Source organism: Acomys russatus, chromosome 25, assembly GCF_903995435.1.
Source record: "Acomys russatus chromosome 25, mAcoRus1.1, whole genome shotgun sequence".
Taxonomy (NCBI): Eukaryota; Metazoa; Chordata; class Mammalia; order Rodentia; family Muridae; genus Acomys; species Acomys russatus.
In genome coordinates this window covers 52,205,173-52,231,982 of record NC_067161.1, presented here as the reverse complement: position 1 = coordinate 52,231,982, position 26,810 = coordinate 52,205,173, and the positions used below count along the sequence as shown (strand labels likewise).

The following is a 26,810-nucleotide window of genomic DNA, read 5'->3' as shown; positions in this document are numbered from 1 at the left end:
GTGTAAAGTTAGTACAACCTTTGCCAAGGGCAGCCTGGCCGCAGAGACTGAACAACAAAGCTACCTCCTGAACCCTGCATCACCCGGGAGAGCAGTTTTGGTTTTTTAATTTTTTTTCCTTTTTCCTTACAAAATGACCTAAACATAGTCTTTGCAGCACTGTTTGTAAAAGCAAATGACTAGACACAATCTAAAAGCTGAACAGTAGGGGACTGGTTAAATAAATTATAGGACATCTGTGAGGCTGGGAAAGACTGGAGTTCACTTTCTACACCCATATGGAGTCACCGGTCTGGCGGAACAGGGCCAGCTCAGGCAGTGTGGAGGCACTATGTTACCTGGGGTAGCCCTGGGGTTTGTAATCGACCAGCCTAGGATGCAACTGATTGAATATTCAGTTTCGGAAACTGGCTGTGGGAAGCCAGGGCAAACCGGCTGCCTCCCAGGGAGGAGGCTGGCTGGAAGAGAGGCAGGAGACAGCCCCCTTACCTTGGTACCTTTAAAAACTTTTTTTACCTGCGTTCTACACAAACATGTCATTCAGAGCTATCCCGAGAGGTGTCCAAGCCTGCAATCAGGGCGACGCACTTTCCCTCTTTCCAGTTCTTTTTTTCTCACCTCTCCCTCACCTTCTGTCACAAGGCGGTAAGGGTGCAGTCTAAAAGCACAGATGGCAGATTCAGGAGTCCTGGCTTATCCCTCTGCAAACCTGAGCTGCCTCCCTCAGCCACCGGGGATAGGAGGAGGTCCCCTGCTGAGAAGATTAAAGCAGATGGTCCCTGGGAAGCCCCCAGCTCCTCTAAAGCTGATAATGCAGGGGGATTAGTCTCTCTTTTGCTCTAGGCCAGCGGAAGTCTACATTCTGAAGGAAGCTGGGGTTGGGGGTCCTTTGTGGGGAAATTTGTGGGGCTCAAATTTTAGGGTGCAGTACTTCCTTCTAGCCACAGGCAGGGCCAGCAGCTCTGTGGCTGCCCCCTTTTCTCCTCTCCCACTGAATTCTGTTCCCACCATGAGGATGAGAGGAGAAGTCATTTCCCAGGCCAGACGCCTGCAAGTCAACAATGTGACTTCTGAAGTGACTGGACTGTGACCTGCGGGCCCTGATGGCAGTGGCTTTGAAAATGCTGGTGACTCAAAGCAGAAGTACGTCAACGCTGTTCTCGGGAGAGAGGAAACCGCCTGTAAAAGCTTTGTTCTCACTCCACCTTGCAAGGGAAGCATTTCCAGAGAGCCAGCCAAGGAAGCAGGAAGAAGACAGCACCCAGTGGGATTGCAGGGGTGGGTGGGTGGGTGGTGAGAGGATGTCAGGATCACTTCATTGAAGCTGGCTCTGATCACCCCGCTCCCCCTTCCCCCAGGCCACAAGGGGCCATGCTCAGCCCTTGCAGACAGCTTGAGTGCCCTTTACCTTAGGTGTCTCACTTTCCTCACCTGCCAAATGCAGAGCATCACCACACCCATCCCATTAGGCCTTAAGAAGGTGGACTTAACACAGGGGAAGTACTCGAAATAGCACCACGTACAGTGTGTATAACCAGTGTGAATAACCAGCTGTTTCTGTCCACAAACATTGTCACCATCATCATCATCATCACCACTACCGCCACCATCATCATCATCACAAGCCATGCCCTCTCCTCCCCTCAGTTCTGTTCTGTTATGCTGTCAAATACCACAGAGCAAAGAGGCTACTGAACCCCAACACAAGTGCATCAGCCCCAGCTCCCAGCCTGCTGTCACCCAGGGTCACTTGCAAAGACCCAACATCCACCATAATGTGGAGATGGCTGAATGCCAGCCTAATGCCTCTGTGCTCTGTGGACACAGTGCTCCCTACCACACCTCAAACACTCCTGACTGGGAACTTTGCAATGCCCACCTGCCTTTGACCACTCCTCATCCTACCACAGATCAAGTAGGTGGTATGGGGACAGTGGCTTTGGTGTCCTGCCCAGCAGCCCTAGCAGAACTCCAGTCCTCTCTGAAGCCTGGAGTAAACCACAGCGACGGTCGTGGCACTGTCCCTGCAGCCAGTCACAGCCCTCTGCACAGACAATGGAAAAATCCATCACCTGTCCCTAAGAACTGAGCTGGCATCTCCCTGAGTCCAAATAAGGCCAACTTAACACGTGACACTTGTGCCAAGAGCTTCCTTGCAGAAAGGCACACAGGCATTCTTCCCAGCCATACAGCCTTCCCTATCCAGCCTCAAACCCACTCAGGTAGGTGTTCCCTGGGGCAACTATCCGACACACCCTGTGTGACACTGGATAAACGGCCTGGCCATGCCCTTTACTCCTTGGCCCTCACCCGGGCTGTCAGAGTCCATGCGTGTGGCCCAGCGTGTGCTCTGAAGACCACCATGCACGCTGTAAGACTGAAGCATCACACAATGGCAAAATAGTTCTTACTTTCTGGGAACAAAATCCAGAGCATGTCTCCACAGTCATGTTGGCCTGTGTCATGGAGGAGGAGAAAGTATGGGTGACGTTGTCTGGCAGTGGAAAGCACCCTCGGTAGGTGGCAGCTCGTCCTGCAGGGAAGGAATGGGGTTCTGATGAGAAGTGGCATCTATAGTTGGTGTTGGGTCCTGAGACCTATGCAAATATAACCGGAGGCGAAGGGGAGGACAGATATCACGGGGGGGCGGGGGGGGGGGCGGCGAGTAAAGAGTCCAGATGGGGCTGAGCCAAGCATCTGAGAACAATGCCCTATGGAACTACTGTGGCCACCAGGGTGTCTGACGAAGCTTAAGTGGCTGCAGAGCTGAGTTAAGGGCTTGTTTCTCCTGCAAGTGGTAGTGGGGGTGGGGGTGAGGGGGGTGAGTAGCTGTTTGTTTTTCTTTCCTTCATTTTGCATTTTGGGTCATGCTAGCTTCCACAGTAGGTGGTGGTCTGACAGGTTGATGGTCTGGGAAGTTCTATGACTCACGAGAATATGCACGGAGAAATACATGAACTCAGGTATCTAGACAAAGTACTCCCGGGCCTCCCAGCAGGCCTGCCCGCCTGGATTCTAGGAGCACTCAATCGATCCCGAGTCACAAAGGAATCTTCTTGCCAAATTGTTCTTCAGCCTTCTGGTGGAAAAGCTCAGCTTGCTTTTTGGTTCCCTTGGTACTGAGCAAACCTTCTGGGATGTTCCAGCACCAACTGTTTAGGGATAAGTTTCTTGAGATGACATCTGATTCTCATCCTCTTCACATAAGGCCTCCTGAGGTTTGGCATCTGCCCTCAGTTTGTTCTACCTGTCATGTCTCCTGGCCAGCGGCATAAACTCTCACCAGCCTTGGGCAGGGTGAGGATTTTTCCTTATAAACTGTCAAGTCTGACCAAGATCTGGGCCTAGAAGCACATCCTGATTGACCACAGAACTAGGGGTTTGGGAATCAGTGCACAGAACTAGGAAGCCACCTGCTGCAGAGAAAACAGGTGGCTTTGAGTCCTCAGGACCTGAGGTGTCTAACCTGTGACTAGCCCTGTGTCACAGACTCAAGGACTCTGTCTTACCTCCAACCTCCAAGCTCCTAGGACTGTCATGGATGCACTGTGTGTCCCAATGTCAGCTCCAGACAGCTGTGTCCCCTCGGGCCCACACAGCTGCTTAGACTATGGTTGGACAGCCAAGGCCAACGCCATACTGCCCACCAGACTCAGTGCTGTCCTGTGGCAAGCACAGGCCACAAAGGACAAAGACTCGGCTCAGGCCACAGAGCTCAACCACTGGCACGGGACAGACGCTGAGGGGTAGGTGGGAAGGGAGGGTCATCGGGGGAAGACAAAGCACAGAGAAGGAAAGTAGCCAGTATCTCAGGGAGTCTAGGCCATGGCAGGGTTGGCGGACAGTGGGGGCCATGAGACTTCAGGATGGAGCTCTCAGAAGGGGGCCGTGTGTGGTCTCCTTGGCTCCCTGCAACCAGCCTCAACACTGAAACCCAGCCGGTGCCAAGGGGGTGATGAGCGAGTGAACAAATGGAATGAGGTAAGGTACGGGACCTCGGCATCACCTACAACAGAGAAGCAACTCACAAGCCTTGGGAGGCCACAAAAGTGGTCTGTGCACATCACTGATGTGACTGTTGGTGGATGATGCCATTAGTTATCCACTGGTCTGCAGCCCTCACTCTTTATCTCCAGGTGAGAGCCTCGGGGCCAGTCAGGGCACAAGAACGCTGTCAAAGGAAGACACTGATAAAGTGTCAGGACTGACCCTGATCCCAACTGGAACGCAAAAGCATGCTTGGCGAGTATGTCCTAGCGGCTGCCAAAGCTGCAATTTACAAAAGGTGGTCACCTGGTCACTTCTGACAGCCTGTTAGTGTAGCTCCTGGAGAGGGGAGTGGAAGGTAAAGGTCAGCCTCACAGCTGGCCACAGACACCACTGCCAACACAAACCATGGCAACAGTTCTGGCACACACACACACACACACACACACACACACACACACACACTCACTCACTCACAAAGGCTGGCCTGAGTGACCAGACCATCTGTCCCTCAGCCAATCGGAGGCAGAGGCAAAACAGCTGTCTCTAAGTTAAGTCAATGAGCAAAGAGGGAAGCTGGAGGGACGGCCCAATGTCCACCTCAGACCTGGTCCTGCTGTGGCTCCGGAGTGAGGGAGCAGGCTAATCACTGGAGGCCAAAGAAATAAAAGACCCAAGAGGCTAGGGTGGCTGGTCCAGTCCTCAGAAAGCCTCCATAGGCATCCATGGGGCAGCGTAGACCTCGTGTCTGGCACATACTAGGTGCCAGTGGGTTTCTGTTGAGTCAGCACTCTCACTAGCAAATCCTTGATACTGTCAATGTCTTCCTCCCAGGCCCCTGGCTCATTTGGACCTCTTGGCTCCCAGAACGTCTACCCAGAACAGGAAACACCTGAACATGCTTAGCAGTCAGAGAGGAGTCAGTGAGTCTCCCTGTACTCTAGCCCTATTCACAGTGACTGTGGCCTACCTTGGCCCTTAGGACTGTTTCTTCTCAGTCTGTGTAATTTTTGAACTGTAAGCTCATCGTTGGTGAGAACTCAACTATGAGAAGCCTCGACACCTAGGTTGGTTGGCATAGCTCTCCTCCTTGCTCCTCTAAGGACTCCCAGAACCAACTTTTGTGTTGCGCTTATAGGGTCAGACAGGTGGCACAGAGCTGAACCCCCAAATGCACACAGGCGCAGAGCTGTAGTTACATGTTCTCGTGTCTTGCTTGCTCCTCCTCAAACCAGTTTCAGGTTCTCAGGTCCCACCACCCTAGCGCTAGAGATCTAGCTCCACACAGAGAAGTTAAGATTACAGACTGGAGCCCAGGGAAGAGAAATGAGTCATCTGTAACCACATAGCATGCCTAGACTTCCTGTCAGCTTCTCCTGCAAGGGACAAGGGAGGTGCCTAGTCATGAGCCCAGGCAGTTAGCTTTTCATGGTCCTCACTATCTCTGCAGCAGTCAGGAGTCGGTGACAAGAAAACAGGGCGTAGACTCCGGCCTATGGGACGTGGCTGTGGTGAGGGATATGACTGACATATAAACTTGGGATGAGGCTGGCACACTCACGCTTCCTGGAGCCCAGCTGCTGCAGCCCCGCGCTGTACACAGAGAGCCGGTGAACAGCCCCACACACGGAGCCCTTCTCCCCTTTACACTCGTAGTTGCACTCCTTCAGGCTGACACGTGTGACTGGCAGCCGGTTCCCACAGTAGCACTCTGCACCGGCCTCCAAGCCGGCATAGACATAGGACCTGCAAGATACACACAGAATGGGAGTGAATCCCGGCTGGGCCCAGAGCTGAGGCTGGAGTCCAAGCCATGGGGAGGTCAGAGCCAGGTGATGGCAGCTGGGCCTTCCGGACAGACCTGAAGCCGACCTGAGTAGAGAGGGGCCTGGCCATTGGCATGGCCTAGGGCAGCAGTTCTCAACCTGTGGGTTGTAACTCCGTTTGGGGGAGGCGTGTCAAACAACCCTTTCACAGGGGTGGCATATTAGATATTTGTAATAGAAGCAACACTGCAGTTCTAAAGTAGCAACGAAATAATTTTATGGCTGGGCTCACTACACCATGACCAACTGTATTGAAGGGTCAGAGTGTTAAGATGGTTGAGAACCACTGACCTAGGGAGTAAGGCCTCACCCAGAGCTAAAGTCATCTAAGCGCAGGGCGCAGTGTTTTCCTGGGAATAAACTATTTAGCCCCATTGGTCTGTCTCGTCAGCTTGGAGATTGAACTTGTTTCCTCTACGGTCTCAAGTTACAAGGGGTCACACCAGAAATGAGTGGGGACAGGGTTCTCAGTAGACGTGCAGAGCTCTGGTGTACAGTGTCTGCCAACTGCTGTGGTGCAAACACTCACACAGGTGACCTCCAGGTGCCCAATCACAGGCCACAGGTTAAGACGTAACTGTGCCCAGCACCAGCACCGCTCTGGCCTGAAGCCATGCAACAGATGGTACTACGGGGCCCCTCTGGCAGGGCCCTTCTCCTGCTCCTCACCCACAGGTCACCACTGGAGATGGACACAGTGGCCCAGGAAACAGAACCTGTACAGAGTTGTACAGGGCGGCAGCTACAGCAAGTGGGCCGCGTGCTCATGCTCCCTTTCTGGGGTGAAAAAGCCCAGAATGAAAACTCCACAGAGCGATGGAGCCCCACTTGGCTGCTTGTGGGATGGCAGATGCTCTCACTTGCTGCCTGGAGCCTCAGTTTCCTTACACAGGAAGAGGCTGAAATGAGGCGATGACATCATCATGCTCCGCCTCACCTTCCTCTGAGCTACCAAGCATGGACAGGTGGGTCCTGCCCTTGCTTTCCCCAGGTATAAAGTTTATGATCACCTACAAGAACTGGGTGGGACTTTACTTATAGAAAAAATTGTAAAAGAACCTAAGGTGATACAAAGAAGTAAAGAGCGCTGCTCTGCCTGTCTTCCAACAGGAACATGCACACACAGTGAGCTGTGACTGTCCTGCCTTTAGAGACCACTCCTGGCACGTGATAGATGTCTGACAACCACCGTGAGAGCTGATAGTATCTAGAGAGGCAAATTTTGTTGTAAACATAAGTAGAAATGTTTTTTTTTTTTTTTTAAACCACTGGACTGGTCCTCAATTTTATATTAATTGGGGTCCACTGGTCCCTTTATTTTATTTTAAACTCAGTAAACTGAGTTCAGGGAGTGACTTTTGATGGGGCCTCACCCTCTTCTATAGCCTGCTCAAAGAACTCCTCCCATGGGTCACAGGGTGAGTCCCTAGCACAGTGGGGATGGAAGCCAAGTGTCCAAGTGCCTGCCAGCCCCCTGGCCGGATGCTGGTGCCCTTTCTCCTGGAGATTAGAGTCCTGACAAATGGATGGCCATCCAGCTCAACGATGTCCCTTGGCTGTGGGACTGTCTTCTAACCCCATCCCAACGCAGTCAACGGCTCAGTCCAACACTCACCGTTCAGCGCAGGCATCCTGACAGTGGGCCACGGTCATCTTCCTCAAGTCATAAAACACCGCCGCCTTCAGAGTTCTCTCCTGGCCCTCCTCACTGAAGCATCCCAGGTAATTGCCTGCAAGGAGGGAACACAACTGAGGTCATAGGTCATAGGCTTCGGGGTGGGACCTGGGAGTCAGGGAGGCCCCAGCAATTGGCTTTCCTCTCTGGAAAAGTCTGCCCGCCTGCCACCAGTGGGAAAAGCCGGGATCTCCAGCCCCACCCGGCACATGTGCTTTTCTAGAAAGTAGAGATGAAGGAAAGCTGTTCGTCAACTTCCCCTCAGCACAAGAGCCAAGTTGGCACCTGGGCAGCTTTCTGCCCCTTTTCTCAGTTAATGGCCTACTATGTACCTGGCTAATGGCCTACTGTGCACCCAGAGGTAGTGGCCAGGAGGCAGTCAGCCTGACTGCAGCTTTTCTCCACCACCCTTCCTCCCTGTGCTTGGACATGCGTTTTATTTTAAATTATTATTCACTGTACGTATTGATCTGGTACAGTGTGATGATTCAATATAAGTGTGCAATGATCATGGTGGCTGGTGTTTTTATACACTTGCTTCCTTGTGGCTTAATGACCTCATATTCTCTCTCCCCTTCCTAGGCTCAGGTCTTCTGCCTCGACTATGGTTCCAGGACACCGTTCCACCACCTTCACATGAGCCAGAGGGAGGCTGGGATCCAGAGGGGTCCAGAATTAGTTAACCCAATGTTGTCCATAAGAAGGGGCATCTTTAAAACAAAAAACATGCAGTGTATTGCTAGCACATGTAAACAGAGTCTGTCAGCTTTAAGACAGGTGTCCATGTGGGAAATGATGCAACCGAGTGACCGTGGAACCCTCTGCCATAACCTCGGCACTTCCCCAGTCAGAAACGCTTGGGGATGAGTCCATAGGGTAGTGTCACTATTGCCCCAAGCATGCACAGTGGGAGTTGCTGGTAGCCCTGCCCGTCACAGACAGGAAGGAAATGCCTCCCAGACTTGCAGAGAAACTTGGAGAACGCAAGCACAGCCAGCCTCGGGCGTGTAAATGTCACACACGCGCACGCACGCATTCAAAACACACAATGTTTTGAAGAAATGGCATTTGGGAATTTGCAAACACACTCTCACATGGTGCCCAAACTGGGAAGGCACATCCACAACCACTATGTTGGGGGCTGGATAGGACACCTGCACTGATGCTGCACACAGCTTGAGCGTGCGCATGCACCAGGAGCAGGCGGCTGGCTCTCCAGAAGCTCGTGGCTTCACAGGGCTGGCTAGAGAAGACTGAGGCCATGACTCCTCACAAGGAACAGGGGCTCCAGCTGCACAGTGTGGGGAAAGGCCCCACACCATTCACTCCTGAGGGGCTCTTTTTCTCTGTGAGCGCTTCCACTGTAAAGGTTACTTTGGACTCAGCTGAATCACCTCAATTATCCATGCCTCAGTCTCCCTGACTGTCGAAGTGGATGCACACACACACCTTTGCTCTGGATCAATGCCCTCCTTCCATCGAGACAGAGCTTCTCAGCTGTCCTGAGCCCAGAATCCTTCCCTCATCGTTGTTCCAGCTCTCCACAGGGTCTCAAGACTCTAAGATGTTGCCTTAAAAATACAAGCAAGCTAATGCCTGGGATTGCCAGCCAAGTTCCAGCCATCCACTTGTTGTTTTTTTTTAAATCTTCTAAGCCTAAAGCCTCCTGGAGGGTAGGGATAACAAGGTTAGCCCGAGTGACTCACAGCATTAGGCAGGACGTCGGTGTTATCAACCTGGCTGGAAACGGCGGGTCACAGCTCCTACAGACCACACTGGTAGTTCCAGGGTCTCGGGTGAAAGAGCAGAGGATCTCTGGTACAAGAAGGGCGGCCCAGCTGACCACACCTGGCTCTAAGCCCCAGAAGTCTGAATTCTTGGAACAGGTAACATCCAGGACAGCAGGAAACTGTATTTTCACCACCCAGGGCTCCGGGGATTCTCAGGTCAGAAGATGCCAGGAAGAGGGAGTCAACAGCAACTTTCTTTAATATGGCCCCTTCTAAAACTCCATACCTCCTGAGGCCCATCAACACCTGTGGCCACACCCAGCATGCGCCACACCCAGCATGCAGCCTCAGGACCCCTGGATCCATCCCATATGGTTGCAGAAAATACCTATCCAGAGCAGTGGGCATAAACTATTCTCTGCCTGTCTACTTAGCAAACAAGAAGCTGCTGCGTCTGAGAAATTTCCGATGTGTTGGTCGGCACAGACAAAAGCCCACTGCAGCTTTCAATTAAATATCCCAAACACAAATTCTGTAGCTGAAAAGGAAACTCAAACCTCAAAAGGCACTCAGATCAAGACTTGACTTGCCCATACTGGAATGGCACATTGCTGTTTCTGAGAAATGGACGGTGGAGGTTCGAATCCCTGATCCACTAGGACAGGGCCCCTGTGACCTGGGATGTGCAGATCCTCCTCTCTAAGATGCAGATTTCCCCACCTGCAAAACGGGGACATGGTACCAATTCCAGAAGGTTGGAGATTGTGAGAATTCCACACGGGTAACACATATCCAGTGTCTAACAAAAGGCTTGGAGTGTCAGGGACCCAGGAGTGACGATTTTATGTTTAATAGTTCATTTTAAATAACGAAGAACTCTCAATTACTTTACTTTCCCAGAACTCAGATTCTGCATTGTTAAAGAGGCGTGAGCACCACTCACATCAGTAGAATCTCTCTGAAGATTAAATTAAACAAGACGACAGATGGACAAGTACACAAAATGATGCTCCATACATAACAGATGCTCAAATAAATAACATCTATTATTATTCTGATCCTATATCGTAACCTGGGACCTAGTGGGACAATGGATCAGTAAATATTAGCTGAATAATTAGCACATTAATAGAAGAGAGAAAAGCAATGGTTTCAACAGCCAGGCTGGCTTTCTGAAAGAAGTGGCTGAGCGGCCAGAAGCTGGACTCCGTGTCTGGACAGCCTGCAGAGGAAGCCCCCAGCCCCACCTTGTGCCACCCAGCAGTCCTATCTTGGGGTGCAGCCAGAGCCTGAGACACAGATGGTCCCTCTGGGTTGTGGGGGAGCAGAGGAGCCCTTTGTCACTTAACGTAACAAATGGCTTTTCTAAATCCCTGACAGAGGCAGGAATGTGCAGAAAAGCAAGAATTTTCGAGGGATGCGTTGGGACTGGGATGCTCCTGAGGCGGATTTATTACTTTGGGCTGAAAAGGAGGCGATGCATTACCGCCTGTGACTCTGCATCTGTGCATTTGCACATCGGAATGGACAAGTCGTGAGGCCATTAACGATGGCTTTGGAGATATCGGGATGTCTTTGGAAATGACTATCAATAAAAAACAAACTGGCTATGGAGAAGTTACTATTTTTCCCCTAGTAAACTTCCTGACATTTTATTCCATTATGGATGTTGTCCAAGGTACAATGAAATGCTCGGTGATTGATGGAGACTCCTGCAGCTTCCGTGGCTTGCAGGATCCCTTTCAGGGGATGGCGGGATGCCCGGGCTGCAAAGAGACACTTGCTTTGTCTGCAGTCCCAGCAGCTGGCCGAGGGCTACACTGTGGGCCACTCTCTAGACCACGTAGGGCCAGAGAGTCCCATCAGAGGAAGGGGCAGGGGCTCCCAGGCCAGTGTTCTACCTCCCTCTGTGTTCTCTGAAGACTTCCAGCCTGTCACCACACCTTCCTCAGACACTGCTCTTTTAGAGTCTGTAGGGAGGACAACTTTGTCTTTAAAATTCTGCAGAAGATTCAGAATATTTAATCACCCATGGAGTGATGGCGCCATTGGCCATTCCAAGTCCTTATTGCTAAGGCCCAAAACCAAGACTGGACCTTGGATGCTGCGCTGTAACACAGTGTAACCTGAGTTAACCCTTTCTTTGTTTGGTAATCAGGGTACTCCAGAGGGCAGGGACAGGGGCTATCAACAGGTAAGGAGGTATGCCATCTTTATTCATACCCAAAACCATATTGCTGAACAGCATTGTATTACTGTCCCGCTTGCATCTAACTGTGATCTCACCTGCTTTTGTGGGGCCCTTCCATCGCTACTGTGTCTTTGGAGGTAACTAAATGGTTCTCCTGGACATAAGTATGGCCAGAACCAGATTTCCAGGCCCTTTAGTCCCCTTCTCTGAAGACCAACCATAAAAGGTCTGCTCTCCCTCAAGCCCCAGGCCATGCCTTAACCTTCCTTCAGCAGGTCTGTGCAGTGTTATTTGGATATATAACCGACTCCACCTCAGACAGAGCATTCAAGGGTCCAGTGCAAAGCGCATACACAGGCTAATGCATGTTGACCACATACCGAAGACTAACGCTCTTCAGTAAGTGAGGATGGAAAAGAATGGAGAGCAGACTCCAGGTCAGTTTGTCCGAGGCCACAGAGCCATGAAACCGCACCAGTAAGAAAGGAGCTCAGCTCTGTCTTCAGCAAGGATGCACCTCACAGAACTTCCTCTCAAGCGGCCCACGGGCCCTCTCCTGGTCATTTGCACTTTAGGCTAACTTACTTGCCCTGCTAATGCCTGCATAGAGACCCAGGTTTTTGGTGTGTTGGGGAGATTACGGAAGACATACACATATAAAATGAGCTATGCCACCAGTCTCTCTGTCTCCTTACACGCAGGCCCTGCTAAAGAACCCACTGTGAGGAACACCGGCTGGATAGTGTCTGAAACACAAGGACCCACAGCCTTCTAGCCGTCACTCTGTTGGGCCCACTGAGTCATCTCCCCAAAGCAAAGAGAAGCTGGGGTTTATCATTCTCAGAATAAATAAAGGGCTGAGCCTGTGAGTCAACAGGAGGATGGGCTTAGTATCCCAAAAGGCCTGAGATCTGAACTCCAATGGCACAAAATGGGTAAGTTGATCAATGAATCAACCAACCAACCAATCAATCAATCCCAAATCGTAGGTACGGCGCTTTCTCTTAGGCCTTCCCCACCCTTAGCCTGATGCCCCACTTGCCTCACCTCCTACAGTCTTCCACTTAGCGCTCCAGGCTAAGAACTCTGCACCCTATGCTTGATACTCTGTACGCTATGCTCAGCTCTCTATGCTAAGTACTCTATGCTTGCTACTTATGCTAGGTGCTCTGTAGCCTATGCTCAGTACTCTATGTTTGGTAACCCATGCACTTTATTTTAGGGACAGGAGCACCACCTCCTCTAATGGCTTAGGGCAGAGGACCGAAGAAGAGGTGGTAACGGGATGATCAGAGCAAACTGAGCTCAGGTGCCAGTCAGGCACAACTTCAGCACTTCCAGTGTGCTCCTCGGGCACCCAGCATGTGCCTTGGGTCCCGTACAGAGACCTGACAGAACTCAGTGCAAAGAGGACCAGGTCAGAGTCTCCATCTTGACTGGGGGCTCCCAGCCGTGTGAAGGCTGATCCCCGTCACCACCCACTCCCAGGCCTGCCACTCCAGGCTGCTCTGAGATGTCTGTCCTGTTTTATCTCCATCCCACTCCCACTCAAGCAGGGTCCTCAGCCTGCTCCTGCTCCAGAGTACATCTTTCCTGGCAGCTTTCCTCCCTGGTCTCCCTGTCACACCCGAGTCAGGGTTTCTTGAGGTCAGTGCAGTGCCCAGATCTAGTCTACCTCTGAGTTCTGGCTTCAGGGTTAGCTTCTAGAAACCACAAACTATGAGGAGGACCTTTGCCATTCACTCAACTACTCCAGGCCTCAATGTCTTCATAATAGTGTCAGGCACGGCAGAATCACAGCAGGGCGATGCTGTAAGCAATAAGAGCTTCCAGTAGGAGAGCCAAGCAATTTGTGAGGAACCCTTGCCTAGCGGCGGCGCTTGGCTTATGAGGCAAACAGGATGGCCTAGAGCAGTGGTTCTCAACCTCTGTGGGTCGAAACCCCTTTGGGGGGGGGTCAAATGACCCTTTCACAGGGGTCACGTGTCACATATCCTGCATATCAGATATTTACATTACCATTGATGTAACAGTGGTAAAATCACAGTAATGAAGTAGCAATGAAAATAATTTTATGGTCAGGGGTCACCTCAACATGGGGCACTGTATTAAAGGGTCACAGCATTAGGAAGGGTGAGAACCTCTGCTCTAGAGAGTAGATAAGGGGACTAGCAGCAACCAAAGTAGGAGCATCTTCTTCGTTAGATGTGTGAGGAGCTGAGACTGTGCTTGCTGGTCACCAGTGCAAAGACAGCAGCTACTGCTGCTCTGGGACACCCCCATGACACCCCAAGACACTGTTCAAAGCCATCCCAATACATCTGCACAATATCCCTGTGGTGTCACCCAGGAAGGTATGACTGAGCCAAGATCAAAGTCTGAGCTCTGGGGGACAATATCACACCTCTCACCTGCCATGGGCCAAGGACGATACACGTAACCGTGAAAAGGGCTCGTGGCAACGGTGGAGCACTCACCTCGGCTGTGGCTCGCCGGTCCAGGGGCCTCAGTGCCCAGGGTGGATGGCCCCTGGGGGTCACTGGTGAGGTGGTGTAGCCAGCGCCGCCGCAGTGAGCTGCGGTTCCTCCGGGGCCAGCGGATTCCAGGTGGAAGTCGGGCCAGAGGACTCCTTAGTGTGTCCACATCAAGTAATAGGTCAGGGCTACTGTGGGGATCATGAAGGCTCCTGCTGTCCAGCAGGCCCACACCCAGTGCTACAGTGGCCACTGGCAAGGCCTGTAGGCTGCCAGGAGCCCGGAGGACCTGTGGGAGGGCCACTCTGGCCCGCTGCAGGAGCAGCAGGCTGCCGGTCATCAGGTAGGCAGCCGTGAGGAAGAGCAGCAGGAACTGTGTTCTGCGGAGAAACTTATGGAGTCTGAAGAAAGGTTTGGCCATGCCCCTGGGCAGCAGGGCTCCCAGGTGGAGCCTGGAGACGGCTCCTAGCACCTGGGCAGGAGGGACACCAGGGCCTCGAGAAACGTCATCCCAGCATCCTGGCTCCTGACACCTGTCAGCACATTTGTGGACTGCTGTCTCTGTGGGCTTCAAATGTCACCATCACTTCTCTCCAGCAGTGGCAAGCTCCTTGTTGGTAGCTTCTGCCTGAGGGTTACCATCTCCCCCATCTCTCAGCTCTCTTGGCAGTCTTCAGTCTCAGGAACCTAGAAAAGTGGAGAAATAACATTAAGATGCAACATAGGATCCACTGCCCCCTCCTGGGCCAGGGTACTCCCCACAGCCTTATTTTCCAACTGGACAAATGACTCAGGAACACTGGGCAAAGGACACAGATTCCAGCTCTGCTGATGGCCAGCTGTGTGACACTGGGGAAGTTGCTGAACCTCTCTGGGCTTCCTCATCTGTGACCTGAGGGTGCTACTGTTTTGGACAGTGGCAGTGAAGGTCCAGTAACGGCAACAGCAATAAGTAGAAGGAAGGCAAATGGCCGTGGCTTCCACTGAGCCCTCGGTAGTCTCACACGGCCATCAAGATGAGTTAGGCCGCCACCTCAGTTTTACTCCCACCAATCTAATGAGCTAGATACTGTCTTGTCCTCACTACGCAGACGAGCAAAAGAGAGCAGAAGTAATTTCCTGAAACTCCACAGCTGGCAAACACAAGGACCAATCACTCCAAAACCTCTTTGCAGATCTGTTTTCCCAACTACAACACAGCCCAGCCTGAAGCACAGTTTTACTGTAACGCCAAGTGTGCCCTGCACAGACAGGTGTATACTGAAGGCGCTTAATAAATGCACACAATGAACTGCCACCCGGTGATGCAGTGAAGCTGTGATCTGTATTCCGGGAGCAGCTTCTACAGAGGTTGGTTGGTCATTGACTCTAAGACAGAGGCCCAAGGGAGGGATGGATTTCCGTGGACTTCCTGCCAGGGTGTCGGGACAGCACCAAGAGGCTGGGGGAGCTGGTGTGGAGAAGAGGGAAGGTGTGCTGGGCAGGTTTGCATGGTGCCCTTCACTGGCTAGGCCATGGTTACTCGTGTTAAGCTGTGGTTTCCATCGGCGGCATCTCAAAAGCAGCTATTGGCGTTGGTGGGGGCTCTGCAGCTGCCAGGAGCTCGGCTGCTGTGTGAGGAGGGCCCTGAGCACAAGGGCAGGCTTGTCCCAGAAGAAAGGCCCCTGGAAGCGTGACTAAGCCGCTGGCCGTAACTAACATGGTGAGGGCAGTGCTTCAATGGCTGTTCTGTGCACAGACACGGCCTGCTGGCTGTGAGAAGAAAGACAATGTTTTGGCTCTGGGGCCCAGCATTCCAGGCTGCAAGGCGACTGGGGGCCCAGGAGACCATCCAAAGGGGTCCAGACCAGCCTGGGCCCTCCGGATTAAGTTCTGAGAGCTAGGAGGTCTGAAGCCTCCAGAAAGTTAGGGTAACACAGGTCCTCACCAGCAAGTGACAGTGGAATCCAGCTGAACAGAGAAGCCTTTGCAGATGGTCTCAGAGCCTTTCCTTTCTGTCTAAGCTGGTGTGTCGCCAGACCCACCCCTGCCACCCTCAGATTTGGAAAACCACAGAGAAAATCCCACGAAATCCGGACTGATCTGTCTGCCCCCGTCCCAGGCTTCTCCAATCCACAGCGCTCAGGCTACCAGGGTGAGCCTCCTTAACACGCGAATTTGATCATAGTTGGTGTTCTCCTGCTTAAAACCTTTCAATAGCTCCCCAGAGCTTGGGGATAAACTGCTCCTTAGGATGTCACACAAGGTCTCCTTGTGATCCAGCCCATCGAAGCGCAACCTCTAAGCCTCAGTGTCTCCAGCATGCTCGCACACGCGTGTCCTATGATAGCAACAGGGCCTCCTGTGTTTATAGCGTGTCAGCTTCTGTGTCTTCCCTCTTCCCGGTGACTGTGTGTGTGACTCCTAAGGCTTAGCATAAATGTCACTTCCTCGGAGCTTTCCCTTGTCACATCCACCCACAGAGATAGACAGACTCCCTGGCCCCCCAACAGCCTGTGCAAAGCCTATCCCAGCATGCACCACTTTGGCACGATTAGCATTGTCTATCTACTTTTCGATCATCTCTAAAGGACACTGATCAACCCGAGTAGATGCCATCCCCTATTCACTTTTGTCACAGTCCCCCAGCGTGAAGCCTGGCACAAAGTGACACCTCAGTCATCTTTGCCAGAAAAGAATTTTTTTTTTTTTTTTTTTTTTTAATGAATGAAAGGATGGCTAAGTGGATAGGAGAACCCTAATGACAGAAGCTTGCTCCAGAGGGGTCTGAGAGCAGCCAAACTTCAAACCCCATTCATCCATAGGTGGGAAGAAGCCTGAATTGCCGAGATGCTGGGAACATGTGCTCAGCCAATGGTCTCAGCATCACAGAGTTGACGTGTAATGTGCGCGTGTGGATTATCAGGGACACTTAAACATTGGGTCTTTTCTGTGCTATTAAGAAGGTTCCCAGGTACGTTTGTGAAAAGGTTCTGGATACAGAAGGTTAGCATCCTACTGGTATAAAATCCAGAAAACTGAAATAACAGGCAAAAGGTGACACATCTACTGTGGAAAGGAAGTTTCTGGTGCGATAGAACAGGCAGGTGGGTGACAGTCCCACCCCTGCATCCAAGGTGTGGTGTGACTTCCAGCTTATGTGACAGAGTAGATCCATACACATGAGACAAGTGGTGGGGGCATGGGGGGGGGAGGGGAGATGCCAGCATCAAGCCATCGGGATTCAAACTTACCTAAGCTCTCCAAGGCCCCTCAAGTCCTCCTATAGCCCCCTAGACCCATCCCAGGAGTGGTCTTTCTGATCGGTGTGGCGTTGACAGTCACACGCAGGCCAGGCTTTTATTCTGATGTCTTAAGAAGGCAAGGCTGATTCCTGTGCCAGAACCCTGAGTGAGGGTAGCAGGGGGCCACACTTAAAGCCTGCCCTGGCCCCCCACCAGACTTTGCCGAGCGCCACCTCCACCTGTCTGGTTGATGAGGCCCCACCAGCTCACAGATCGTCCCTGGCCGTTCTCCAGATCCCCAGATGCCAGCATATAGCTAGTTTTGTAGCAACAGCGAGAACTTGTTAACTTGAGAGTAGCCGAGCCAGGGACAGGGAGACCTGTAGCATGCATGCAGCTCACAAGCAAGCTTAGAGGTGTAAGACTTGGCCGACCCACCGTATCCCAAAGCCATCAGGCATTCCTATAGCAAACCTGCTCCCAGGGCAGAGCCTCAGGCGCCCCCTTCCCCCCCACCGTGCCTGTGAATGGCTTCGAATGGTTACAGCTCCACAGACTGGTTGCCTAGACTATGGCACACACCTGTTATGAATACCAAAGAGGAGCATGGGAGATGAGGGAGGACAGGCCCACAGCAGGTGTTCCTGGGAAACTGTCTCCTCCCCTCCCAGCCTCCTACTCCCAGGACAGCTTCCTCCTGCATGAAGTTGATCTAACTGCTGTTGGCAACTGCTTAATTTTCTACGACACCATTTATTAAGCGCCTGCAGTATACATAAATAGGTTAGATGAACTGTGCACCTCTCGGGGGCCCCTCGATCCTCAGGGGAGGCAGAAGGCCCTGCTTCCTACCAGTTGAGAACTATCCTCCTACCTGACTAGTTGACCCGGTTAGTTGATTGCACCCGGACCATGTTCCTGGAGCCACCCTATGGCCATCAGCTCCCCGCACCTTTCCTCACTGAAGTTCTGGCTCTGCACCCAGCAAGATTTAGTCTTAAATTTTTAGTGGGTCTCCATCACAGGTTTGAAACTATACCAGGCAGAAGCTCCTCCTGTTTTGGCTTTTCCAGAACCAGACCTAATAGTCACTGCCATGAGACGGCTGGAAGGCTGCCTTTGAACTCTTTCCCCTCTACTGGAAGTCTCCAATAACCACACCCTCACCACCCCACCCCCCCCCCGGGCTTGATTCACAGTTGCTTTCCCTGATTTGGAAGCCATGGAGTACTTTGGGTGAAGGGTCTGTTAAACACCCTCCCCTTCCAGAATCTCCATTTGATGTTCTGCCCCACTTGGACAAATGTCTGTCTGCCACCTTACTCAGTGGTATTACTTTAGAGCCTAGGGAAGGAGTTCCTGAGATACCACCACCACCACCACCACCACCACCACCACCACCACCACCACCACCCAGGAAGGCTCCTCTAGGAGTCTCAGAGAGGGGGAACTCAGAAAACCTGGGCTCCGGAAGGGAGCAGGTGGCACCTACCTGTGGGCTAGGTTGGGGTTGGAGCCCTAGGAGTGGCAGCAAAAAGAGGAAAGGAAAAGACAGGAGAGGAAGGGATCACCAAGGCCAGCCAGTACTGGCTCCCAGGGTTCAGTCACGTGACTCCACCTCCCTTCTACCCTCTGGCTAGAGATGAAAGGCCTTAGTGGGAAGGCAAGTGACCAGTGCACCCCACATGGATCTTAGCCACTGTGGCCACCAAGAAAGGGTGACTCAAAGCTGTGCGTACATAGGGCAGCACCCAAGGGATAAAGCACTGGGCTGGAGGGTGGGTGGGAGGGGTTGGTGGTTTCAGAAGGCTACTCCCTAATCAAGACGAGGACCCATGCCCCAGCTGCTCGGAGTCCCAGGCCCCTGACAAACCAGAAGCTAGTAGCTCTGTGTTTTGGGACCTCAGTGACGCTGTAAATGAGGCTCCAGTGTTCTCCCACCCGTCGTTTCTCCGTCCTCTGCTGCTCTGTTCGATGCCTGTCATCTGAACCCCATCCCTCTCTCGGGGACCTTGTCCTCCCTGCATCCCAAGAAAGCAGGTATCCTAGTGCATGGCATTAGCGATGCTCCGGCTTGCAGGAGCCCCAGGGCATGGAGGAACTGGTCCAAACCCCTCCATGCTCAGTCACTCAGTGTCCTGTCTTGGTATCACTTCTAGCCCCCTCCTTAAGACTATTTATTACAAAGCCCTGTGTCCCAACCATTGTTCCTGGCCAGTAGGAGATGTTTTGAGCCTCCTTGTGGTTGCATGTACTTCAGCCAGCCAGGGATGCTCTGTCCAACTCACAAGCGTGAACTGCTTTCCCGCCCTCAAGGCTCAAGCCAATAACACTTCATCCATAGAGCCTCCTTAACTCCTGGAGCATGGACAGAGGGATCGGATGCACAGTGACCCGTGGTGGCTGGGAGTGGTTTCTACTTTTGAGTCCAGCTGCTTGTTAACATCACCACATCCTCTCCCAGCCTGCAAGCCACTCCCAGGCACAGTCAACGTCTCTGACGCTTCTTGGAATATCGCCTTCACTCCAGGGTTGCCCGCCCTCCTGGACTGAGGCTGGAAAGGGAGAGGGGCAAGGTACCCACAAAGTACAAACCTGCTGGGCCCTTGCAGGAATAGGGGTAAGGACTCCATCTTTGGAGAGGCAAAACTTCAAAACTCAAAAAGAAAAAAAATTCAAATAGAAATGCTTCTAGGGGCTTAGGGAGATAGCTCAGTGAGCAAAACGCTCCCTGGGCAAGCATAAGATCCCGAGTCCAGATGCCCAGCACCTAGGCATAAGCCAGGCTGGGTAGCGTATCCATAACCTCAATGTTGCTGAGGAGGGGAACTCAGGCAGAACTTAGAGACTTGTTGACCAGACAGTAGAGCTGAAGCAGCAAGCCCCAGGCTCTAGCCTGTAAAGTAATGTGGAGGCCAGCCATGGTGATACGTGCCTTTAATCTCACCACTCTGGAGGGCAGAGGCTAGCCTGGACTGCAAAATGAGCTCCAGCCAGCCAGGGTTAAGTAGCAAGAGCCTGTCTCAAGTGAGACAAAACCCAAACAACAATAATGATGTAGAGAACAACAGAGAAAAACACCAGGGATGGACTTCTGGTCTCTGCAGGTGATACACACACAGATGTGCACACACACAGGTATGCACACACACACTCCACACCCACATACAAAGTCTCTTTTAAAAAGTATAAAACATAATAATTAGCTCATTCATTTCACATTATACACATAGGTCCAATATCACGTGGCAGCCTGTTAAAATACACAATTATGACTTGTCAATCACAAATACCAAAGACAGCATTACTAAGGCCAGAACTCCACTCGATGCAAATGGGGCATGCAACCTTCAGTGGGCTCATGGCTGAAGTTGACATGAACAATAAACTTTTAGATGTCACAAGAGAGGTTACAGGTGCTTCCAGATAATACCACGTGTATGGCATGAGTTAGCAGATAAGCACATGGTCTTCCCACAGGCTCATTACTTTGAGTCATTATCTTGAACAGAGATAAAGAGATAATGCTAGGCAGAGCCCCAGCTTCCTGATTCCAAGTGTACATCATCACTTGCCCTGTCACACAGCGGCATTCATCTCCCCGAGATCAGGCGGGGATCCTTCTGTACACTGCTGGAGTGACGTCCATATGCAGCGGAGAGTTTTTTCTTTTTCTGTTTGGCTGACCCGGGGTCCAGCCCCATGTGTCACAGCCAATCACAACCCCTTCAACTCAGCCCCCCTCATTTGTTCATCTGTCCCTGTGCTTCTCCCACTGATGGCGAGTCCCTGAGGTGGTCTCTGGCCTCACACAGAAGGTGACAGGTTACATGGGCATTACAGCAGCTTTGAGGGACTTGGCTAAGTCTGGGCTGGTGAGTCAGTTATCCCTGCCTTTCTCCGCCTCCTTTCCAGCTCCTCAAGCTATGAGAGATGACCCAAGACACCTTGCACACCCCTGTCCTCACTCATGGTCCCAGCGGAGGGGAGGAACCTTAATAGCTACGAAAGAGACACACAGCACCGTATGATCTGCAAGATTACTCCAGCCCAACTGCCATCCCTTCTCCTAACCCTACTGGAAGGCGGTACATGTGTAAAGTTCCTCCCTGACTACAGCCCCTTACAGGCACACACAGGGATAGTGTTTTAGATACTGGTCGATGTGGTGGTTATTAAAGTCAAGATGTGGAGAAATTAGGAAAGAGAGGGAGAAAGTAAGATTAAGAGGTCCAGAGAGTGATCAGGTCATGTGCCCCAAATAAGCAGGGCTGACCTCCAGACCAGCCTGAGATCAGATACTAGGACCCCCCACCTTGAGTATGCCAGTCATGTCGCATGGGCACACATCCCCAAGTTTTAAATGCTGAGCTGCACCACCCCCACTAACCCCAAATACTTGGTCTTGATTTCACAGGGAGCTGGCCTCAGGGAGACTGGCCAGGAAGGAGCCAGATGGGAGTGCAAGCTGGGAGTGTCTGCAAAGAGGCCTCTGCTGGCATATGGCTCAGCCTGAGCCTGGAGGCTGTGGGTTTCCAGGTTCTAATCAATGACTCTACAAGAACCACCCATGAGACTCACTGAACTTACTGGCCAGGCCGAGGCTCACATTTAGCAGAGGGCCAAATGATGGCTTGGAACGTGCCCTCTGCTGGGGGGAGGCAGATAGAAGAAAAAGACAGGTGTCCCATCTTCCGTCTAAATCCAAGTTGCTCTCCACTTCTGGTCAGGACATGGGGCAATACTGTCCATGCCGGGACTTCAATGGTCACTGAGAAAAAGATCCTTCATCCTAAGATAAGTTCCTTCTAAATCTCTATGGGAACAATTCTGGGATGGCTGGGGGCAGGTATGATGTCAGGAAGATAAAGAGACAGCTGCTCCCACAACCCCCAGCTCAGCAGCTGGCCAGCTGCCTTCAACCACTGCTAGAGAGATGTCTTGCTCATCACAGAATCTGGGGGCTCGGCAGCCTCTCCCCACAGGCATCTTCTTAGGGGACTTCAGCTAAGCCAATGTGATGTGTGTGGTAGGAGGTCATGCTTGGAAGAAACAGAACCTGCTCCTACAGCAAGGAAGCTCTCCCCAGCTCTCAGCCCAGCACTTGAAGCCATTAAGTTGGGTAGCTAACAAACGGGAAAATGTAGACAGAAGGACCACCAAGCACTAGCCTTCTGGAATTCTTTCAGTCCCTACAGCCCTCACTTCCTGTGTTTGATGCTGTGATCTTGATCCCACCTACGGGTCCCCATAAAAGCTGGTCTGAGGAGGTCTCCCTAAACAGAAGCATGCTGTCCCAGTAACGGGAGAGAGAGATAGGGTGACAAAAGTCCAGCGGAGTTCCGAGTTTGTCCATTCTGTCTGGAAAGTAGTCTGCGATGGAGTGTCCAGGGCTGGGTCGCAGGGTAGGGCTTGTGGGGGTTGGAAACTGCCAGTCTGCCAATAAGCCAACGGGGCAGAGGTCCTCTCAGCGTTCTGACTTCCTATTGACTAGCTGTTAGAATTAAGTGCCATCAGCGGGGCACAGACACCCAGGGAAGCAGTTACACAGGCTACCCTGAAGCGGCTGACCGAGCCAGGGACGCTTCTGACTAGCAAAGAAAAAACACCACAACACAGCATCCAGCCACGAGTCTCCATCCACACCTTAGGAAGATGTAAAGCGCGACACCGGGTAATTCTCCCAACAAAATACATACGTTTCGGCTTTGCCTCTGCCTGTGTTCAAGTTCACCAAGAGACGGAGAAAACCTTCCACTGACCGGAAGCCTGGCTAGGGAACGGACCGGGAGAGGGGGAGCAGCTCCTGGTCTCCTGGTAAATGTCTCTCTCTACCTAAAAGGAAGGCGGTACGCACCCCAAATCTTGCTTTCAGCCTGGCCGGGGACTTGGACTCGTTGTCCCCGGCCTCCTGGAGGAGAAGAGGCTGGTGCAACTGCCTGTGCACCCCCAGCTAAGCCCAGACCTGGCGAGATGCTCCCCACACATCCGCCAGAGTCCCGGAGTGCCAAGCGCCCGGCCCCAGGAAGGAGCCCCACCGGTGCGCCCTAGACCCCAGCAGGTGCAGCCCCGCGCGCTCTCTGTTGCGTCTACACAAACTTATTTGCCCGCGGCGAGGGTAGATCCGGCTCGCAGCTCGTGCCAGGGTCCTGGCTGGGAGACCCCAAAGACAGGACTCACCTCGCGATCGCGTCTGGCTAGGGCACCCGCCTTCCGGGGCACGGAGCCCGCAGCCCCGCAGTGCCCGGAGCTCAGACACTCGCACTCCCCCGGAGCCGGTGGCAAGTGCACCCACGTTAGCAGGCCCGCACCACGCAGCTCCCTCAGGCTGCGGGCTTCCGCACCGAGCAGTGGCGGGGCGGGCAGGCGCCGAGCGGAGCCGCGGGCGCAGAGTGCAGCGGGCGGCGGGCGCGGAGCGGGCGAGCGGGCGCCCAGTCTGCACATGCTCACTCGCGCGGCCCGGGGACAGCGGCCGGCCTCCGCCGGGTCCTAGAGGCTCCCGCGCACCCCTCGCTGTTTGGCTTTGGCTCCCTGGAAGGGTCGCAGCGGCTTGGCTTCGTAGCGGGGTGCGGTGGGGTTGGGGGTGGGAGTGGCTGCGATCTGTCTTGGCTTGCGAGACAGCGCACACACCGCGGGGTCACACGCGCTGCTCGCCACCGCCGCCAAGCAAAGCCGCTGACACCACTCTGATGCAGCCTAGCACTGCAGCCCAGCTGGCTCTAGCATGCACCATGGTGCTCACACCAGAAGCACACAGGAATACACTGGGCATTGCCACTCACAAGACGCCGCCACGCTCAGATGCAGACAGTGGTGGCAGACACACAGTGGCTGATACAAATACACACTGAATCACCAGACACCCACACTCACACACTCTGTGGGCTCTGCTCCACTCACTCAGAAACAAGCTAGGACACTGACAGGTGCACACACATACACAACCACGCAGTTTGTACCACTCTAATGTAAACACCAAGACACTGTATTACTGTCCCATACAGAGCTAGGCTCATTCACTTCACCCACAGATCCACTCAGAAAGAAGCACTTGCTAGAAACACACACACACACACACACACACACACACACACACACACACACACACTTTGAGACAGTACCACAGAATGACAACCCTAATGGCAAAGATACTCACACCATCTCCCTACACATCGGGGTACTGCGAGCAGCTTATCACCCTGCCCACACTGACATACGGTGACAGACATGCTTCTTGATATAGTGTGTAGACAGACAGACAGACGGGGGTGGGGGGCAGTGAGACAAAAATAGAGACTCAGACAGAGATTGAGAAAACAGCCACACAGGTCTATACATGTAGAGCTTCTTTGCATAAAGGCTGGACCTAACCTTAAAGGCTTACCCCACTGAGAAGCCCCGCTCCCCCTCGCCAAGCCCCCAAGTCACAGCATCTACCCTGCTCTGCCAGGAACAACAGTGGGCCCAGTTCTCACCCAGGACTGACAGCTGAGAGGCTCTTGGGGGTTGAGGACAGGATAAGAGGAGGCAGCAGGAGCCAGTGGCAGTGGCTCTAAGAACCTACTTCCTGAATGGAAGTTTTATACTTCCAACTTCCGCTAGGGGCAGAGCTGCTCAGCCACTCAGAGAAGTGCTCTTCCAACAGGTGCAGGGCTTCAGAGGGGCCTAGGAGGGGACCAGAAGAAAGCTGCTGGCAGTGCAGTGGCAGCACACCCTGAGGAGGAAAGATCTGGCTGAAGTTCACACAGAAGAACCTTGGGTCTGGGGCTGAAGGCTGAGCTCTCTGGAGCCCTGGGAGTCTCAGGTAAGAGCACAGGGAGGCAGGAATTCTGTGCTATCCTAGCATTCCAGGCTCGCAAAGAGAGTACCCTCCCCACACCCTTTAATAATGGTTATCAATAGTAACTTGCGGCTGTGCCCTCTTGCAACATTGTTTGTGTTTAAACCCTCTGTGGGATTGACTACATAATTTATAGGGTCCAGCGCAAAAGGAAAGTGTGGGCTCTGTGCTAAAAATAATTATTAGAACTTCAAGACACAAAGGTATAATTTTAAAACAAAGTGCAAGGTCACCAGGGAGCTCAGATTCTTGTGTCTTGCACAGGCCTTAGGCCTGTGAAGCCATCCATATCCCTGTTATATCCTTTGTCTCACTTAATTGTTAAGATAAGCCAGGTGTGTTAGCAGCAATCAGGGAGGCAGAGGCAGAGGCAGGCTGATCTCTGTGAGTTCGAGGCCAGCCTGGTCTACACACCAAGTCCTGGACTGCCAAGGCTACACAAAAATAAAACAAAAGAAAACAGCCAACGTAGTTAAGATAAACTGCTTTCACATGCATCCACTTCAAAGAGGAAGTTCTTGATGCACAAAGGGAGCCGATTGCCCACAGGCTGCAGCAAGGACAGCCCCAGGGACCCTCCAGAACAGCTCCTCAGAATTCCAAGCACTCCCCTGCAGCTGCACTTGGGAAGAAATGCCACCTCTAGCAGCCACCACTGAGACATGGAACTGAGTTGTCTGTGCGGAGTATTATTATGAAGGATGGAGGGGACGCTAAGGTAAAGTTTCTGTCTGACTGCACCTGCAATGTGCAGCACTCCAGGAAGCACACCCCTGGTCTCCGCGGGCCAAGACAGGTAGGATTGCCTGCCAGGTCTGACACAAAGAAAGGAGGCGCACAGAGGAACCCGTTGAGTAGTTAGCTGAGAAGGGCGTGGGAAAGGCAGTGTGGGCATCAAAATGGACAGGGGTATTTCTGTGCTGGGACGAAGCGCTCCTCCTTAGCACTGGCTGCAGATAAGGGTACAAGAAGCCAGCTTGGACAGGCCTGATAGCAGAGTTCCTTTCAAATCATGCCAAGCCCCTCCTTCTGCCCAGATCTTTCCATATAGCTAAGACCACTGGTATGTCTCCCTATCACCTGTCCCCATATGGCAAAGACACCCTGGTGTCTCAAGGACGTCTAGGGTGGTCCCACCACAGTGTTGACACAGACTCAGCTATTCCTGAGTTCACCCTGATTCCCCTGGGAGGCTGGGGATTAAAATGGTCTCAGCTCACCCTACTCCTGTCTCTCTGTTTGCCTGTTCACTCCATCTGCTCTTCTTTGTGGACTTTATCATTAGATCCCAAGTGTGTGCATTGCCTGCTGACTTAACACCATTTCCTGGATTTTCCCTCTCTCCCCACTCCCTCTCCCTCTCTCTCCCTTTAGGTACCCTTCCTTCCCTTTCCCCTCCTGTCCCCTCCCCTCCCCTCCTCTCTGTTCCCCTCCCCTCCTGTCCCCTCCCCTCCCCTCCTCTCTGTTCCCCTCCCCTCCTGTCCCCTCCCCTCCCCTCCCTCTCTGTTCCCCTCCCCTCCGATCCCCTCCCCTCCCCTCCTGTCCCCTCCCCTCCCCTCCTCTCTGTTCCCCTCCCCTCCTGTCCCCTCCCCTCCCCTCCTCTCTGTTCCCCTCCCCTCCTGTCCCCTCCCCTTCCCTCCTCTCTGTTCCCCTCCCCTCTTGTCCCCTCCCCTCCCCTCCTCTCTGTTCCTCTCCGCTCCTCTCCGTTCCCCTCCCCTCCGCTCCCCTCCCCCTCCTCTCCTCTTCCCTTCCCTTCCTTCTCTTTCCTTTCCTTTCCCTGCCCTGCCCTCCCTTCCTTTTTCCTGTCACATTGTGTTTCCTTTTACTCACTGAGAAAGACTCCTCATCCTGTGTTAGAATCTT

The 26,810-nt window shown here is 52.8% G+C and overlaps 1 protein-coding gene across 1 annotated transcript in view; it reads right to left on the bottom strand.

Annotated features, from left to right (window-relative positions):
- The window catches only part of Wscd1 (WSC domain containing 1), a 40,090-nt gene extending 16,589 nt beyond the window's left edge, over positions 1–23,501 (bottom strand). The window contains exons 1-5 of the mRNA XM_051167541.1: positions 23,288–23,501; positions 13,887–14,570; positions 7,429–7,543; positions 5,549–5,733; positions 2,412–2,533 (exon numbers count right to left, since the gene is read on the bottom strand). Of these exons, the coding sequence (XP_051023498.1) occupies positions 2,412–2,533; positions 5,549–5,733; positions 7,429–7,543; positions 13,887–14,304 (840 nt within the window). The 5' untranslated portion in view covers positions 14,305–14,570; positions 23,288–23,501. The remainder of the gene's footprint in view (positions 1–2,411; positions 2,534–5,548; positions 5,734–7,428; positions 7,544–13,886; positions 14,571–23,287) is intronic.
- Between the last annotated feature and the right edge of the window lie 3,309 nt (positions 23,502–26,810).